Source organism: Amblyomma maculatum, chromosome 1, assembly GCF_055883805.1.
Source record: "Amblyomma maculatum isolate TAMU_Amacu chromosome 1, ASM5588380v1, whole genome shotgun sequence".
NCBI classification, from domain to species: Eukaryota; Metazoa; Arthropoda; class Arachnida; order Ixodida; family Ixodidae; genus Amblyomma; species Amblyomma maculatum.
This window is the reverse complement of record NC_139344.1, coordinates 102,112,108-102,132,075: the sequence shown is the minus strand read 5'-3', so window position 1 is coordinate 102,132,075 and position 19,968 is coordinate 102,112,108. Positions and strand designations below refer to the sequence as shown.

The 19,968-nt window shown below is 46.7% G+C and overlaps 1 protein-coding gene across 4 annotated transcripts in view; it reads left to right on the top strand.

Moving 5' to 3' along the window:
* The window catches only part of LOC146203324 (uncharacterized), a 492,360-nt gene that overhangs the window by 100,583 nt on the left and 371,809 nt on the right, over window positions 1-19,968 (top strand). For 2 of the 4 annotated variants that reach the window (XM_084588676.1, XM_084588674.1), the window contains exon 1: window positions 1,610-1,710. The exons of 1 other annotated variant lie outside the window; for it this stretch is intronic. In XM_084588676.1, the coding sequence (XP_084444802.1) occupies window positions 1,690-1,710 (21 nt within the window). In that variant the 5' untranslated portion in view covers window positions 1,610-1,689. Of the gene's footprint in view, window positions 1-1,609; window positions 1,711-19,968 lie in introns of those variants that run through there. One more of the 4 variants, XM_084588677.1, reaches the window with a different exon arrangement.

Here is a 19,968-nt window from a genome sequence, read left to right as displayed (position 1 = left end):
GCTGAAAGCTGCATCCCCTATTCAGAAAATAATTGGTGGCTGTTTTGGGGGCTAATAATGCCAAGTCTTAGCTGGTTACTGTTAGGCAACTTGCATGAAAAATGTTGTGGCTAAGGTTTTTTTGCACAGGAGCAGAGTGTGATATTTGTTGATGAAATTGGCACAGCAACTGCCACAAGCTTGCACTCGGGGCCAAATTTCAGAGACAACTCATCATTGGTTTTGCCAATTGACATAAATCTTGCGTTTTAATTTATTTCTTTCTCTTTATCTGCTGTGGAGTTACAAGTTAAGGAGTGAAAAATGGAGACATTGGGTTATCTTGGAGCCTTTTTTACAGGTTGTAAAATTGCTTAGAATGTCTGTTTTTTCATATCGGACAATCCGCCTTTTTCAAAGGCTGCTCTGCACATGCACGCCTTTCCCCTGGTTGAAAATGAACCACCAACTCAAGCTGCGCATGCGCAGTTCTTGGCCTCCGCGATTGGCGCTGCAGGAACTGATCTCGGAGGCCATGTGCTGTCAATATTTGTGATAGGCATATGCGACAGATAAGGGTGGCTGTCAATAACACACATTGGCATTTCGCAGCCAGCTGCATCTCCCAAGAGCGTTTTCAAGCGGTAGCAGATGAATTTTCAACCACTCCCAGTGGGCGCCACATTTTGCAAAAAAGGCTGATCGAAATGGTTACAAAATTATATAGGTACATTTTAAGTCGGGAAATTCTTCACTCTCATTTGTATAGTAATTTTTAAGCTTGCATTTTTTGTTTAGTAACAGCAGTAGAACACCCATCAGTTTGAGTCATTGCCAGTTTAAGTTTACATTCATATTGCTATGTGTCGTATTTCACATCAGCCTTCATTGTGATGAGGCTCGACCATGTTTTCGTATATTGTTCATACAGCTACTATTTAATTTGAAGACTAAACTCAGATATTAAATTTTAATTGTTTAATTTGTAAAGTTGTGGACTGCCTTAAGTTCAGCCCTGTACCACACTATTTTCACATAGGTACTTTTTTCTTATCTCACAAGGGGAGGACTGCAAGAGTGTTTTTTGATTGACGCTGCTCTCGTTCTCACTGCTGATGAATCAACTTAGTTTATCTTGATGGCCTCAGTGAAATGACAGTGGGTTTTGGGCAGACTGAAATATAATCGAACTCATGATTAACTAATTCTGTCACTGACAAGCAAGGGACCATGTGAAGGAAGGACCGTGCCCCAGGTAGCAGTAGTATATATGTAACTTGCTATTCAGGGAGAGTGCTGCTGATGTAGTAGGAAGTGCCAAAATGAAGCCTGAGAAATGCATCAAGCCCTGGGCTTAGTACTCTGTCACATTTCATTAGCAAAATGCATCAATTTGCAATAATTTTTTGTCACCTTGTAGAATTTTGTATTTAAATAGGAGTACACAACCTCCTGCAAACAAGTGTAGATTACAGGGTACACAAAACATCAAATCTTGATCTTCAGCACTATACACTGAAAGCATTACAGACATACACTAAATGCCTTAATTTTTACTTGTTTATATGTATGCATGCAACTAGAATCTGTTCTTTGTATGTGATGGTCGCGTGTTTTATTGCATTGTGCAGGCTTGTCCGGCGACAAGAAGAGGATTGTTATCTCACTTTACAGAAAGCACGGAATGACCTATTAGGAATTCAGCCTGCTATGATGTCTGCAATGGGCGAGGTACAGATGCATTTTTGCATTTGTTGCATTCAGAAGGTTTTAAGTGATACTGTTTAGAAAATTTGAAAAGTTTTGCATAACTCCTCATTGTGTAGTATTGCTGTATGAAGGGGTGAGAGTGCTTGCCTATTGCACCATGCTGTGCCCATCTGACCTGTTGCCAAGCTTTGCCAAACAGCAATTTACATGATAATTTACCATCGCAAGTAATACTACACCTAATTTAGCTGAGTATTTTCATCAGTTGAGCTTTACTGGGCGATCGCTGCAAAAAAACGCAGCCGCATCTATATCCACAACAGTTCGATTCACTCGTGGTGCTTGTCATAAAGCTGTTATCGCCACAACTTTCATGAAAGGCTGGTTGCACGAGCCTTTCTAAATTGAAATTAATGGCAGCTAATCAGTTCTGCTACTGTTTGTAGTAGCTGTCACTAATCTTTTTCTTTCATAAACTCGAGTAAAGATCTTTAGATCCATTTCACCCTTAAATAATTCTGGCCATTGGGGTACAGAATCAATTTTTATGCAGTTTTGTACTAAATTCCTTTTTTTTTCAACCCCAATTATTTCAGAAATTCGCATAATTTGAACTAGGAGGACGGTCCCAGCCAATGCCCATGTAAGTGTCTGTGGCATCGGATGTCCGTTAATTCGGACATGGGCAGGCTCGCTCTGGTTATTTCATACGGGGGATCACATTGAGGTACAACACATGCCGCCAGTGATCACTGAAATAGGCATTGAATGTAACAGTTGTGTCCGCACAAATTGTGCGTGCTGTGACAGATATGACGACAGTCTGACGTTCGCCATTTCCGAAGTCTCAATTGCATAGTTTTGGATTCACTTTTACTTCATGCCATCCTGCTTCACCAATGCGACTGTGCGATGAAGCTTATCCTCAAAACGCGACAGGGGAGTTTTGTTCAAAGGCATCAATATTACTGAGCCACACTGTGAAAAGGGTAGGGAGGCTTCTACTATTTTGGAGCAATCCATCAACCTTCCCAACAATGTACGCAAAGCAAAGCACTTGATGAAACCACAAAAAAAAAAACAGATGTTTGCACTTGGGTTTCATCTCAAATGCAGACAGCTCTCATGCAGGTGTTCGTCAGATAAAAATTTGTACTACGCAGTTTTCATTAATTTTTTCGAGCGATAATTCAAACGTTAATTTAAATGAACATTTTTTTCTGCTCCATTTGTAAGCCAAATTAAATTGAACTTACTCGAGTTATGAACAGAAAAATGTGGTTTGTAAACATTTAATGCTATCAGCCTGCTTCAAAGTGCTTCGAAATAGCCCATAAATTCTGCAAACATGCTCTGAAATGAGACTTTTGCTCCTCCAGAGCTGCTCTCTCTCTCTCTCTCTCTCTCTCTCTGCCTAAGCAGGAAAGGGATTACATGTGTTGCAGTAACAGTTCAGCAAATGGTTCCACTGATGTGTTATGAGGGGAAACTATGAATTCTGGTAAAGTTTGGTCCTTCAAAATATGGCCGTGCTACTTTAAAGTGGTTTAGTCTACTGGATCTCTGGGGGGCAGCAAAAATATAGGTATCGTGTGACCAACCAGATTTGTTGTTATACGGCGTATGAAAGAATTTCAGTCTAGAGACCTGACGGCATACTTTAAAGGTCCACTGAAAGGGGTCACCAAGGAGGATAAACAACGCCATAACACTGTTAGTTATTGAACCACCCATCATTCTCCTCAAAAATTTTCGATCTAGCTTCTGCAACACCAGAGATATCGGCGAATAAAAATTACCCTTCCAATTTTCCCTCTCAACTCGTACGCCGAAGGGAGCCATAAAAAAATAAAGAATACAAGCAAGTTCAAAGCTCCGTCCAGACATACGTCACTTCGACGAACTTCCGGTTGCCGTGCGCTCGCTCGCTGGCGTACTCGCATCAACCCGTCCTCGCTCGCACACGCCTGAGTTCGCCAGTTCGCGCAGCGACGGTTAGTGTAACCACGAACCCGTGGTTACACCACTAACCGCGGTTATCGCAAACCGAGCTTGACGACCTCGGTTTGCATCGTTAACCGAGGTTATGACGGCGTCTGTTGACGGAAGCTACTCGTCGGCGCCTGAGTGCGCGAAACGTACGAGTGGGTCTGCTTCACAAAGTTATTCATTTGCCCACAGTATCACGTTTAAAGATCGATGTATAGAATATGGTGCCGCCCGACGTCTTCGATTACGGCCGACAGCACAGCGACTGCGTACTGAAGCCTTGTCTTGCCTGCAGTATCGTTTGAACGGCTTGTTGCTGAGCAGAACGTCACAAAATGCGCGGCCTTAGCTATGAAAGTACACGAGTTTGCAACGCTTGCAGCACGAGATGCAGCGAGCAGGCTGAGGTACGTTACACAATTACCGCGGGGGTGGGGCGCGCGAACGACGGCGCCGTGCGTGACCGTCCCTAGTCGTCGCTAGGCCTAAATTGTTTCGCTTCGAAGCCGCGGCAGTCGACGCTTTGGAACATGATCAACGCTGTCGTAAATCGTCTACTTATGAAACTGCCTTATAGTGAATCATTTCCTGCCATAGTAAAATAATTATAGGATTAACTCTGCCAACGCATAGCTAGTACGAGCAGATCGGATCAGCCGAAATGCACCAGCGGCAGCTGGCTTGAGCAGAAACTAGCTTGTATCACGGCTATCGCTCTTACCAGCAATTTGCTGCTGGTCAACGATCCTCACGAGGGCTTCATACTTGATATTCGGCTCAGTATTCCATGCGCCAACAAATTTTAGCACGCTTTATTTCGGACATCAGTGCTAACGATCCGCCGTGTTGTTCGCGGGAGGAGGGGCCACAGCGGCGGTGTTTACGGCGGTCGAGGAGGTGCTGCCATCGTGCGGTGCTTGACCGTGCTGTTGACGCCTCGTCGGACGACACTCCGGTACTCCTGAAACTACGTTATATAAATAAGATATTTGTAAATGCAGCTTCGTTCTGCCGATTCCTTCGTCGCTTCGGTTGTTGTACTTAATGGGCAATTGCCACCTAACCGATAAGGGCGGCGAGCTGTGTAACAGCCCGCACAGAGTTCGAGCAGCGCACGAGCAGACGACTTTCGCAGCTACCGGAAGTGTGTCCGTGACGTCATGGCTGCAGTGGCCGCAGCGAATGGCAGCTTCTAGCAAGCCTTGCCAGTCAACTTACCTGTGACGTCACGGGTCAAGGAAATAGTTCCATGCGACACCGCCAAGCGACATTCTCTCTGCCCGCGAATTTCAAAAAACGGTGTTTTTAAAAATTAATAATGGATCGCTGGCTTTGTTCCAAGGAGTTTTACTTTGCGTTAATGCTCAAAAGGATGTATTCTACACACTCAACACGTTTGTCAGTGCCTTCTTGGGGGCTGTTTCCGTGGACCTTTAAGGGGTTCTAACTTAAGCTTACTCAGCATGTGAGTGACCGAAGATGTTGAACGGTCATCAGAAAAAATAAATCTGGCTGAAAGACGCTGGATGCGCTCTAGTTTGATAATGTCCTTGCTTAGCACGGGTCGCAAACTATCGAGGCATACTCGAAAACTTTTCTTACTAGAGAGCGGTATGCTTCAAGTTTGATGGCAGGAGTAGCGCCTTTTAATTTTCGGCGAAAAAAACAAAGCTCTTGAAATGCCTTCATGGTAATGTTGCCAACGTGGGCGTTCCATTTGAGGGAGTCTGTAATTGTTAACCCTAAGTATTTAACAGCTGAAAAAATTAATAAACTGGTCCTGTATGTGATAGTTGTAACCAAGGGGCTTTTTCTTTCTTGTTGTTGACATAGATATGGTCTTCGCAAATTAATCTTCGTACCACTCTCCTCACACCAGTCCGCAAGTTTACAAAGGTTTTTATTCAACATAGTTTGTTGTGAAGCACTGTCTATTACACTGTACAAGACACAGTCAGCAAACAGTTTTACACTTACAGTTTCATCGACATTTTCAGCAAAACTATTGATATAAATTAAAAATAACAAAAGACCTAGCACAGATCCCTGAGGCACTCTGGTCAACACATCATTATATGCAGATCTAAATCATGAACATTCTACAAATTGGGTCCTATTGCTTAAATATGCCTGTAACCAGCCAGAATCCCCGCTTTTTTAGTTCTATCAATAAGCAAAGGGTGCAACACGTGGTTAAAAGCCTTTGATAGGTCAAGAAATATGGCGTCAATCTACCTGCCACCGGCAATGCCTGAAGCAAAGTTATGAATGACTGATAAAAGTTGCATGGCAGTTGGCACCTTTTTTTGAAAGCCGTGTTGATAGGCGACAAAAGAGTTTTTATACTCGAGGTGATAAGATAAGTGATGTGCTATTATGTGTTTAGTATCTTACTGCAAGTACATAATAAAGAGATTGGTCTATAATTAGTAGCATTAAATTTATTGCCTGATTTGAATATTGGAATTACTCTAGCTGTTAGCCAATTGGTTGGGAAAGAACATTCCTGAAGTGGTGCATTAAATAGAACAAAAAGGTAATTGGATAGTACTTCAGAAATTCGTTCGGTATGCTGTTGGTGCCATGTTAAAACTTTGCTTTTATATTTAGCAAGAGTGAAAATATCCCCTCACGACTAAGCTCTAGGTCTGGCATTGCAGCAGCAGACTGGAACTGGACAACGTTTGGGGCTCGCACATGTGAAGTTCGTAGTCCAGCAAGGGCGAGCTAGAAGCTACTGCTGGATCCATTAGCAATATTAGCGAGATTGTCAGTTATGCTATCATTAATTTTCGGCTGTTCCACACTTCTTTTAGTTTGGGGCGACTCTTCTAAGAAATTTGTTAAGGTTTGACCATAAAACTTGCTGCAAGCAATTCTTAATTTATTAACGTTGGACACCCCTCTTTGACCAATTTTTTAAAATTATGAATGTACAGTAGAACCCTGTTCATACGTTTTTCACCGGTCCGAGAAAAAAAGACTTAACAGCCGGGAAAACGCAACAGTGAGGAAGGCTCCGAAAAGGAACGAGAACGGTGCAGCTTTCACTTCAAACAATTTATTTCCGCAAAATGACATTAGGACTTAAAAAAATCAATAGTGGACTGCCGTTTCTTTCGCTCGCTAGAAAACACCAGGCGCTTCTCAATAGCCTGGAAAGCCGTATTGCTGTCTGCGTCGCTTTGAGGTGCGACATACCTATGGAGGAGGTCCAGAGCCGCGACCGCTTCTCCAAAGCTCGGATCTGACAAATCCTCGGAATCGTGTGGCTCGAGCTTGTCATCACAATCTGCGGCTTCACTCGCGACCGAGCTCGCAGCAATATCACCGATACTCTGGCACTCCGATGTCACGACGGCAGCATCCACTGCGACGTAGTCGTCGTATGTGAGTCCCGTGGCACCCAGCGCATCCATCGCCTCGGTGAGCTCTTGATCGCAAGAGGCTGCTTCCGACTCTCCAGCGTCTGTGCCAGGAAATTCCCCTTTGCCGTCCGTGCGAAAGCCGCACTGCGCGAAGCAGTGCTGTGCAGTTGATGGGGCCACTGCTGCCCACGCTGAAGCAACATAGTGCATAACATCAAGCACCGAAATGGTCGTAGGCTGCTGTCCATGATCAATACGCGCAAGACAGTGCTTCACAACACACTTCCGGTAGGAATGCTTCAGGTTCTTTATGACGCCGGCATCCAGCGGCTGCAGATGGCTTGTAGTGTTCGATGGGAAGAACACAAGCTTGACGTTCCGAAGAAACTGCGGGTCTCTTGCGTGGGCAGCACAATTGTCTAGAAAAAGGAGAACACTCCTGCACTGGGATCCCATCTTGTTGTCGAAGTAGTGAAGAAATTCTTCGAACAATGAACACGTCATCCAGGCACAACTGTTACTTCTGTAGTGACATGGCAGCAGGCGAGTGTCCTTCAAGCACCGCGGGTTCCGATATTTGCCGATTACCCATGGCTTTAACTTATCGGAACCATCCATGTTGCAGCAAAGGAGCACCGTCAATCGCTCTTTGCTGTTTTTGCCTCCGTGACACGCTTCTCCTTTCAGGCTTAGGGACTTGACGGCTGCACCCGACAAAAAAGGCCCGTTTCATCGGCGTTGTAGATGTCACGAGGCGCATAGCTCTCAATTAGTATAGCAGATAGTGTGGCCTTCCAATCGTCGACTGTTGCCAAGTTCACACTTGCTGATTCACCGCTTACTGTCTTGTACGCGATGCCGTGCCTCTTTCGGAAATGGTCGATCCAGCCATTCGACGCCGCAAAGTCCGTGATGCCCAGTCTGTCGGCGATGTCCACTGCCTTCTCGCACAAAATGCTGCCATCAAAGTTGACGCCGGCAGCGTGAGCTTGCTTGAACCAGGTCAGAAGAGCCTCGTCGAGGTTTCCATACTTGGCCCTACGAGCCTGCTTAGCTTTCGGGCCGAAAAGCGCTGCATTGCCTTCAATCTCGGCACGGTTTGAGACGATGCTGTTAAGTGTCGATGGTGGCAGACCAAGGTCTTTGGCAATATCAATTCTTTTCTGTTCTGGCTGCCTGTCGACAGCGTTGAATGCGTCCAGCTTTTCCTGGAGGGAAAGCATCTTCCGCTTGCGCGGCGCCATCGAAGAACGTCAGATCACGATCGTCGGATACAAAGAACAAGGGTTAGTTTGACTGGTTCACGACCGGCTTTGTCGTGAACTGGTTCGACGGATGGATGGACGGATGAAGCTGAACCCTTTGAATCGGGCGGTGGCGGTGCACGCCACCTAGCCGACGTTCACGAGGCAGACGGCCATCTAGTGGCGGCCTCTCCAACTCGCGTGCGGCTTCTTGAAGTTAGTTCCATAGCCAAGCCTAGCCAAGACTCTTCAAAAGTCAAAATGGTGGTTGGCGCGCGTTGCCTCAGGCGGGTTCACGGTGACCAGTTGCGATGTATCATGCGGGAACATTTTCACAGATACAACGTAACAATGAGGATCCCAATACATTGGATCATATGGGAGCAATGCCGGGACCGGATGAAAGCGACGTAACAGCCGGGAAAATGAAGCAGTGAGGAACGTAACAACGGGGTTCTACTGTATTTCAATACAACTTGCCCTGTTTATGAAGTGTTGTGCACTGATTTTAAATCTGCATTTCTTTTTATTCTGTAACAAATAGTTTAAAAATAATCACAATTTTATGTATCTCATTTGGAGCTAGAAAATTTTCTGAACAGAGTTGAAGCCATAATAAAATTTCACTTACCAAATTAATCTCTAATATCTAAGAAATGCAGTAAAACAAGAATGAGCCTCCTAGGCCAATTTGGTCTAAAGTTAAAGATTGGCAATCCCATTGTAGCAAAAGGTCATGCAGCTGCCTGAAACAAAACATATTTTTTAATAAGGTTACTGAACATTAAATCCTATAAATTTAATCTTACTACGGAGTACAAAATATTAAGTTTCAAGCAAAAAAAGAATTATTGTGATAGCATGGCTACAAGCTGAGATATTGCTACTCCAAGACTGCTACTGAGTCAAAATTGTGGTTTTGAGAAAACAATGAGAAATATTTTCTAGCATTTTTATGTAGACAGCCACTCTTCAAATTGCATGAATGCACCTGGCGAATAATCTGGGTGCATCCCAGACTTGTGCTCTTTTTTGGCCATCCTTTGAGGGCCCAGTGACAATGCCCGTTTCTTTTCGGAAGCGGTCGAGTGACGCGAGTCTTTTTCTTTGCCACTTTCTGAGCCAGTGTTCGTCACGTTCACATTCAGCTCTTGCAGAATGGCTGTTGCTGCATATTCGTTGCCAGCATTGAAGCGTAGCACAGCTTCTGCCACAGCTACTTCCACAGCAGAGAGAGAGAGAAATGCTGTTCCTTGGGAATCAAACTCTAAATTGCTTAATGGAGCGGCTCATTTGCGTTTTGTATCTTCCCTCGCTGACACCTTTCCAGCAGCTTTCTGTCTGCCAAGCACTCATGCACTGGCAAAAGTGCGTGTGCCACACCTTGTGGCAAGTTATATGTGTGCGTCAGTTGTGGGTCACCTTTTGCCTTTGCTGCATTGTGACGGCACCAAAAGCCTTCGCCACTTGGGCACAAACTGTGGTTAGAGCTGCTGTCAGTGGATGTGGCATGATGATAGGTCACCATCACTGCTTTATGCATGGCCTCTATATCACCAAAGTGTGATTTTAGCGCTCAGCCATAATAGGCACTCAGCCTGTTAATGAGGTCGGCTGTAAGCCTCCCCTTGCCGCCAAGGCCCCGCACGCCTTCATTTTTGTCCTTCTGCACAAGATTGCGCAGGGCTGATCCCATGTGCTTCTGGATGTGATTTACACAATCCTTCTTCACGGCATCTATGAAGCCGTAAACCTTTGCTTCCTTGATGGCATTGAAAGTTCGACTGTTACTGTTGCACAGCGTGCATTGTGTCCATTCCGTTCCAGTGACCGTTGAAACAAAACTAATCCCACCTCAACTTCCATTTGTCCAGACTTGGAATCTGTGTTCTTTTGTTATTGATGGGATTCCCTCCACCCAGCATACTCCACAGAATCGATTTTGGGGCCGATTTCACAGCCCAAGCAAAAGTTCGATAGCACGACGCAGTCGAGGACGTAGCCTGTGAAAAGCTCCACCACTGCACCAACTCTTATATGTGAAGAATAACCCTGGGTCATCCTGGAGCCATCAAAGCACACGGCAATGTTCCCTTTGTGTCCAAAGCTTAAATTTTCGTGCAGTTCAACTACTGTTTCAACACACTGCACCATAGTAGCCACAGCTGCACGCTCCGCAGCGGGCTTCAGCTTTTTTTTTTAGATGCCACTGAAACGTTCTGTTATGAAGGCCTCGGCCAGACAGGCCCATCACGACGAAAATGTCATTCATGGTTGTTTGGCCATTATCTGTTGTAAGCATCGTTCACCCAGCTAAAATATTAATTTCGAATGGATTGCACTTTTTTTCGCCGTCCACCCACCGGAAACTTCACTCAGTCGCGATCTCGCTGCAGCACTTGCAGACCAGCGTCAGCTTTACTGCAAGGCCATATTCGCGATCGCCTTTCATCATTTTCATGCGTCCCTGACAAGTTTGGCAGTGCAGAGTACCAAGAAGCGAGTTAATCACGCATGTCGATGGCAGTAAACGCAGCCTTACATTCGTCTGGGACCGGTGCTGTCGCACTGCCGGATTCCGTGAACGGCTGAATCTTTAGCGTCATTGCTTCCATCTATCCAAGCCGCTCGAGAGTAGCCTTTTCTTGAGCTCCTGCTTCTTCTACTTCATTGTTGGTGGCAGGCTTTGCGCCGATTCTCACGCGGCCGGAGTCCAAACACGCGTTAGGTGCTTTGGCCGGCGATGCATCGTCGAGCGAAGCGTCAATTTCTCCGTGGCTGCCGGGTGGCGGGTCATCAAGACTTCCTTCTCGTCGATTGGCAGGTTCAGATGAAAAAGAAGTAGCATCATTTGTTTTTCTTTTCGTTTTTCGTCATTTCCGACCGAACTGAAATACCGAATGGTGCTTTTTCGGTCCTCCAGGCATAGTTGCATTAGGGTTGCACTCCGTTGCAAGCACTCACTCAAAATGGCGGTAGGTACAGCTCTCATACCGCACTGGCAAGCCTAAGCCTATCAGGTCGCGGCATTTGGTGTCACGTGCTCTTGCTGACCAATGATAATGCATGTTGAAGAAAATTTTGCACCTGTCTTTTTTTTTTTTTTTTTTTTTTCCTACCGCGGCGTGCACAGGGGGGGGGGGGGGCTGGCTGAAAGTGGAAAGGAAACCGAAAGCACGAGCTTTCAAACAAGACCAAGATGGCCCCGGTGGGGTTACTCGCTTTTGCGCAGCGCGCAATCGAATCTGGCACAGTTTAGTCCTCAATTTAAAGGGCAGTTCACGAAACTACGCGATTTTAAATCAATATTACGGTGCTAATAGGCGTCAGTTTTAAATGAAAATTTGTTGAAAGGTGCAGAATGATGCCAGGAATTTAAAAATGAAAAGACTGAAAATCGGATCTTTTGACCATTTTCAGTCCCAAAGAGCCATGTCTCCCCTTAATCGTCCTTAAAGGGCCACTGTCCAGGGAAGGCCCTTTTAAGCAAAGGAGCCCAGTGTTTCGATCAGGTACCGGAGATAGTCTGTGCAAAATGCTACAGTGACACACGCGCCGCAAAGCATCGAAAATACAATTCAAAGCTCTCTCATGTTCTCCTCTGGGAAGCTAGCTTCCCCGTTTCCGGCGCTGGCCCGACGGGCCACAGCAATGACGTACTGTCAGCAGCAAAAGTTTGCGGGATCTCCAGCGCGTGGCGGAGCGACGCAAAACTGCATTGTTGCGCCATCTGCCGCAACCGTGCCTGATGACGAGGCTCGCGGCACTTCCGCGCCAGTCATTCTTTGCGCATGCCTGTCCTATCTTTGCTATCAGGCATGTCTCATCACTCGCTTCCCCGGGGTTCGCTTTTGACGCTCGTCTCAGCCGCTGGAGCGCTGTGGAACCGCCGCCGCGCGTCTGCTTCGCCTGCTGCGATGGTGGACGAAGCGCCTGAGCATCTTTTGCACGGCGCGCTATATTCTCTGAATAAATGGCTTGAGCGTTAAATGTAATTCGAGTCCTTTCGACTCAGTTAAGATGTGTGTTCAGCCATTTACGAGTACACCTTCCCGTTAACACAGGAAAAACCTAACACGAATTGAGATGTTATTTCCTACAAACGTATACGAGAGGCGTGTCCCCCCCTCGGCCCCAAATAACCACCGAAATCGAGCTTCTACCTCCCGCTCACTTGCCAGTGTTGTTCATGGACACGTGCCACTCAACGGTACCACCTAACTTGCTTGACCCAAAAATCACCCCGATTCCTTCCCGAAAAACAATTGCTGGCTGCTTGCCTGGCGTGACATTTCCGAGTTTTGCTTCAATTATGAGCATGAACGTGGAGGTCGTCTGCAGTTTTCTGAGTCATATCTTTTATTTACAGTCATTTCATGTCATCGCACGGCCCATGGGTTCTCGCCTTCGCTCCCGCAAAAAGAATACTGTCACTGTAATTTATCATGTCACCATGCTTAACTGTAGAATGTATACTCCTCCAAACCTACATGGTGGCGTTCGATGAGAAACGGTATAAATTATGTGTACAGACTTGATTCTGAACAAGAGGCTACACCAAGGGATATGAAAATGTGAACAAAAAGCACGCAATCGATGGTGGTGAAAAAGAGATATATTTAAATTGAGGTGCTTTCCTGAAAAACAAAAACGAACAAAAGATCATAAAGAGACCTTTAGGGAGGTACCATTTAGTGGCCGGTATAGTGGCCTTCTGACGCTATCACTTCAGCGATTCTCCGCGGCATGGACGCGTACAGAGCCCTTACAGTTTCAGTTTCTGCGCTCAGTGCGCTCCAGCCCTCTTCAATTGCTCTCCAAAGAGCATCGGCGTTGGGGATGTGGCGCCTTTGGGCAGCGAGGCCCCACAAATTCTCGATAGGACTCAGGTCCGCGCCGCTCGGAGGCCACGGCAGTCGCAGCACACCACAAGAGTCAAGTGTAGCTCCCGTAAGGCGCGCAGTATGTACTGGGCTGCGGTCGTGCTGCAGCCTGTAAAAGCCGTCAGGAAACGGGCCGTCCAGGGCATACGGCACCAGGGTCTTCTTAATTATGTCGCAGTATGATGGAGCATTAAAAGTTCCATCGATGCGGACCAAAGGGCCGAGTCCATCTTTGCTGATGGCTCCCCAGACGGCAACGCTGCAGCGGCCACTCGATAGCACGCACTGCGTGTACTCCGGTCGGTATCTAAAACAAACGAGAAAAAGAACTATCATTATGAGCTACGCCATACCTGCGGCAAGTACAACTTCTGTCATCACTGAGAATAAGTTGCCGTAAACCGAATCGGCGCACGAAAAGGAAACCTAAAATATTGTAAACTGTTATGTTTGTTTGCCTTCTTAAGAAATAGGGCTTTTGAGAAAAAATGTCCGACTTAAAAAAAGAAAGCTCACGTGAAGAGAATGCTGCTAGATGAGTTAGTTGCTCTAGGATGGCTGGTGAACAGATCCGGCTGGTATATTCTGAACACTTCATTGGACAGTAAGCTGCTCGCCAAAGATAAAATGCGGATTCCTCTTCATTGTAAAGTACGGATTTGTATCTAAGATTTAAATACTTTATGTTAAAAACATGAACCTCAGTCATACCTGCAGTTGAGAGGCCGCCAAACACGCTGCTGTTGGTCCCACCTGGTGCAGAACGTGGATTCATCAGTAAAGGTGACTTGGCCCCAGTCTTCAACACCCCAGTGCTCGTACGCCTTAGCAAATTCCAGCCGCTGCCGGCGTTGGTTCTCTGTCAAATAGGGCTTTTGTGCTGCGGCACAATTTCTTAATCCCGCTTCTTTGAGGCGCCTTCTAATTGTGTCGCATGACACATGAATGCCGAGCTCTTTCTTGATTTCTTTGGCGCTCAAGAAGGGATCAACCACAGCAGCGGCAATAATCAGTCCGTCGTCTTCTTTCTCAGTGACCCTCGGTCGTCCACTGCGGTGGGCGTCAGCAATTCGTCCTTGATCGTCTCGGAATGCTTTCACCACTCGTGTTACTGCCGATTTAGACCTTCCTGTCAGGCGACATATTTCTTTCTGGGGCACACCTTCCACGAAGAGGCGTGCGATGTATAGTCTTTCATCCTCCGGAACACGAGGCACCATCGTTGCACTACAGACACCAACCTCAATTCTGGTTTCAGGAATAATGCACGACGAACAGGAATTGGGGGTCGCAATGACATCTTATCGATGCTCATGTTATCAGTCAAAAATAATGCTTGCTAGTCCAGCAACGCGTCTTGGAAGATAACATTTATTCAGGGAATATAGCGCGCCCTGCAAAAGGTGCTCAGGCGCTCCGTCCACCATCGCAGCTGGCGAAGCAGACGCGCGGCGGTGGTTCCACAGCGCTCCAGCGGCTGTGACGAGCGTCAAAAGCGAACCCCGGGGAAGCGAGCGATGAGACATGCCTGATAGCAAAGATAGGACAGGCATGCGCAAAGAATGACTGGCGCGGAAGTGCCGCGAGCCTCGTCATCAGGCGCGGTTGCGGCAGATGGCGCAGCAATGCAGTTTTGCGTCGCTCCGCCACGCGCTGGAGATCCCGCAAACTTTTGCTGCTTACAGTACGTACCGGGAACGATGTCCATTGGTCCGTCTCGCTGACTGACGGGAGAAGGATGGGTGTCTACCGCTCGCAGTGCGCTTTTCCCTCGCCACGACCAGACAATCCAGCGGCGCGCGCTCCCTCGACCATTTTTTTTTTTTTTTCGCGCTCGCGGAGAGCCACGCCCCACCTCCCGCCAAACGCGGAGGAGGAAGGGGAATTTGTATTGAGGAGGCTAGACGACCTTGGGCAGGAGAGTGAAAAACCTTTGCGAGGGAACGGAAGGAGAGAGGCATGATAGAATCGGGTGATTGCGGTGGCTGTAACTGCGTTATTAGTTACTCTTTTCAAAAACATTTTGTGGCCTTGCGTTCTAGAGGCGAAGTCTCACAGTCACCGGGGAAGAAAATATTTTCGACCGGAGGGTGGACAGTGGGCCTTTAAGGGCAGCCAATTCAGTGGTAGCGTTTCTCTTCATTTTCCATCTACATGCAATATGGCGTTTTAAATGAATTATATTGTGGTTAATCCACAGATTGCAACATTTTGCCGTTTTATGACTTAGTGGACAAAAGTATTAATGCCAGATAGAAATAAAGCTTTGAACTTATTCCAAAGATACAAGACATCTGCATTTTGTTCAACTTCAGAAAAGAAGTGCAAATTATCAAGAATGGGTTCATCGTCGGCAGCTAAAAAATCATGAAAAGCTTCAAGAGAATGCCTGCGTTTTTTACTGTCTAATTTCACATTTACATAAATGAGCTTGTGGTCCGAAATTCCATCTGTGGTACTAACTGCATGGTCATCGGGTATGTTTTTGAGAAATACAGTCGAACCTCGATATATCGAACACGGATATATCGAATTATTGATTATATCGAACACTTTCTATATCACGCGGAAAATCACATGCATTTTCAATTTTTTATTTCGAACGGCGTCGGTTGCCAAATGGATAAATCGAACTCCGCCACCCCAAACCATGTGCACTCTGTTGACAGGAGGCGAGCTTTCCCTCAATGCCCTCGAAGATAGCGGCGGCGCGATGGGCGTTCCCGACTGCTGCGCACGATCGCTGCATACATCGGTCGCGCCGAGGGCGCCATTTGAACGTAGCGGCGTATGCACGCGAAATGGTGAAAAAAAGTCAAGCGTCGCCGAAGCTTTCAGCATACCGAGGAGCACTTTGAGCACTCTGCTGAAAAACAAGAGTGACATAAAGGCCAAGGCGGAACAAAACCAGCACTCAGGCGCGCGGCGGGTGCGCAAAGCTGCCTTTGAAGACGTTGAGAAGGCGCTGTACAAATGGTTCATCGACGCAAGGGCCCGGAATATTCCTGTATCGGGACCGATGATACAACAGAAGGCCAAGAACTTTGCGTTCATTCTCGGTGCCGAGAACTTCAATGCCAGCAGTGGTTGGCTGCAACGTTTTAAGGCCCGCTTTAACATTGTCGGGAAGACGGTCTCGGGGGAAAGTGAGGACGCCAATGAAGGCGAGATCAAGAAGTGGCTTGAAGAAGAGTGGCCTAAGATCCTCGTCAAGTATGAGCCCAATCAGATATTCAATGCTGACGAGACGGGCCTGTTCTGGCAAATGCTTCCGCGACAAACGCTCGACACGCGCGGAGACAAGTGCCACGGCGGCAAGCAAGGCAAGGCTCGTATTACAGAGATTGCGGCGGAAGTTACTGCTGAGCGGCCAAACGAAGACGCTGCCGAGGTTGATCCCGTAAGCGCTGCCCCGCTCCCGACTGCAACCGAGGCTGCAGCTGCTTTGGACCTTGTACGCCGCTACTGCGGCGCAATAGAAGGCGCTGGACTATCGCTTGTGGACCGTTTAGACTACGTTGAGGACGCCGTGGTTAAGCACGCGGTTGCCAATTTGAAGCAAGCTATGCTGCTACAGTACTTTAAGCCAAAGGAATAAATACTTTGTTTGAAACTTCAAGTGAGTATTTATTGCGCCACTGTGCCACGATTGGTTCATTGATTGATTTGTACTAGTTTTTGACGCGTTTTCTACGTGATTTTGTATATCGAATTCCGGCTATATCGAACTATTTTGCAATCACCGCGCTGTTTGATATATCGAGGTTCGACTGTACAAGGTCGAGAACAGACTGCTTCGATTCAGTAATGCATGTTGGGGCATTTACAATCTGCTTAATGAAAAGTATGGTGTCAAGAAGAAGGCGAGCGCTATCAGCATCTTCGGAACTTGAGACCGCGAAACTTTTCCAATCTATGCCAGGTAGGTTAAAGTCTCCAGTAAGCACTAGCCTATGATTAGGTTTGAGCGGGCATTCTTAAGTACCCTGCCAATGATTCCATAAACGACACAGTAATTTTAAGAGGACGGTAAACCATGCCGAGCAAAACTGAAAGATTTTTTGACCTGATTGCACACCATAAGCTTTCATGACGCAAGTTTCCTTCCAGCTGAACTAAGGGTACACCTTCTTATACTATAATAGCCACACCACCTCCTCGCCCTTCGCGGTCACGTCTGATCATTTTGTGGGATGATGGAATAATTGCGAAATCTGTAATATTAGATGAAAGCCACGTTTCCGTGACGGCTATAATGTGCGGATCATAAATAAGAATAATCTCTCCTAAGTTACCTGACTTATTGGCGAAACTTCTCGCATTAAACAAAGTTATGCGCAACTCATTCTGTGTCAGCAGGATTCACCACTTGGCTTGGCACGGGTTAGCTGAACTGGTTGCAAGCTAGCTTTGTCCCACGCTTTGTCGGTACCGTCCACGCGTAGACGATCATAGACCAGTGTGGTCTTTTTGGCCTTATCCTTGCATTGCTTTCCAAGCTTCCACAAGTTAGAGCGTCTATTTAGTGTCACTTTACAATAGTCAGGATTGATAGAATAGGCTGTATTATTCAGCTTATGACAGTTACGTAGTACTTACACTTTTTCATTATACATTTAAACTTCTATGTAATGAACCTCTGTGTAGCAATTCCTTGATATTACGAAGTTTTTAAATTCCCCAACACCGCCCCCATTGAAGTACATGTATTTGAAAACTCCATGTAACGAACATATCAAGGAACATGAGTTCCTTGATATGGAACTCGCGACGCCAACTGCCTCCTAGCTATAGTGCCGAGTTAGTGGAAATTTGGCACAGCCCCGCAAGTTTCAGGATGATGAACTGAAGTGAGAGGAACACCAGCTATAGCAACGAGCGACCGCAGTTAATACAGCGCTTCGCGTAATTCAGCGCTGACTCCGCATCTCTTTGACAGACACAGCAGTCTCCGCGGCTTTTGCTGTCGGAACATGGCACTACAATAGTTCATGGCTAAAAGCGGTCAAAAATAACAAAAAAGACGTGGGCCGAGCAGCGCGTGCCCATCGCTACCACGCGGTTGCTCGTGGGCCCGAGGGCAGCGTGTCTGTTGCGGGGACAGCGGAGTGCGCCGGCGACGCGAGGCAGAGCACGGCCAGTCTCGAGGGAGAGAGCGCTCGTGACCGGCCGTGGGCAGAGTTGGTTTCCTGGGGCAAAGGTGGTGGGCAAGAGCGCTCTCCCCCAGACTTATTCCTCCTCCACTACCTCATTTCCCCGCTCCCTCGTAGACGCGTCACGCGAGCCGCAGAGGAGGTGAAGGCTGCCACCACAGTCGCGCCGAGCTATCAGCGCGATCGCGAAAGATTTCACCGCTTCTATGACTTTAAATATTTCTAATTTACTGTAAACACTTTCAAGGTCATTTCCCTTACATCAATCCTTAATCTGGTTTTCGTTCTACATTGTCCTTTTGGGTCTTCATGCGAAAACTGCATGTAACGGAAACCTAGATGTAACGAAAAATTGCGGTCATTTTGCAATTTCGTTATAACCAGGCTTAACTGTAATCAAAAAAGTTAGGTATTACTGGTCTGGGTTTGTTGCTCTTTTTGCTCCTATCCTGTGTACTTGTTCGACAGTTTTTGCCGAGACTAAGTTTTTCTTGGCACATATCATCCAAAACCTTTTCTCTCAAGCTCTTTGTGTCTTCAGTTTCAGTTTCAGGAATGCCAAAAATAAAGAGGTTTCTACGCTGACTTTTATCTTCTAAGTCAATCATCTTTTCCTGCTGATCGATGATTACTTTCCTGAGTGAAGAAGTGTCAGATCGCAACTCTGCTATTTCTTCCGTGTGCTGTGCAATAACCTTGAGCGTTTCATTTAGATCAGCAAGTTTAGCAATGACTGTTGTTTCCAGAGATGTCTGAGACTCGGAGACAGTGTCCATGGAAGCCTGCAAAGTCTGCATGCTCTTCAAGACAAGCTCAATTTTATCGGGCCCAGGATTTGCCTCAACATCACCAGACAGCAGAATGAGAGACAAACCAGGCTTCGTTAAGCAGCGAAAAGCAAACAGCCAGGCACGGCAGGATAATAGCGAACCTGTCATTGCTATGGTAACAACGGATGAAATCAACATGAAACTGTGTAAAGCACAGGAAAAGGTTCACCGGTTCATTCGTCATAGCTCCGCCGTGCCCTCTGAAGCTCTGCTTGCTGAGGTGCTCAATATATGCCGCTAATGGTGGTACTGAAGTTGCATGGGTGGAATCCAGACTTGTCATGATGCCACGATTGCCATGAAATGTGCTGGTATTTTGACTGATGAGAATGACGGGTGCAGGTGCAGGGTGCAGGCACAGTTTGGATGATTGTCCACAGCGTGAGCTGTGTAGAGAACAGGAAAGAGTTCACCGATGCATTTGTCATAGTCCCGCTGTGCCCTTAACGAGCCAGGGCCATTTGAAGAGGAGATTCACAACTGTTTTCGGGATACCGCAGCAAAATGGAAATGTGCTGAGCGAACTTTACTTCAGTGAGAGCAAGTGCCTGATGAAACGTGCACAAGTTACATTGAAGGGGTGCTGAAACTCTGCAAAGCAGTGAATCCCCGGATGTCTGAACAAGACAGTGTTGGCCATTTTTTAAAGGGCATTGTGGAGGACGTGTAAAACTTTTTAATCACTAAAGATAACTTGGATTCTGCTACGGCTGTCATCAAACACTGTCGCACGTTCGAAGCTCTTAAGCTACGTCACATTACTCCAGGCCACTTACATCTGGTGACACTAGTGACCACATATGAAAAAGTGG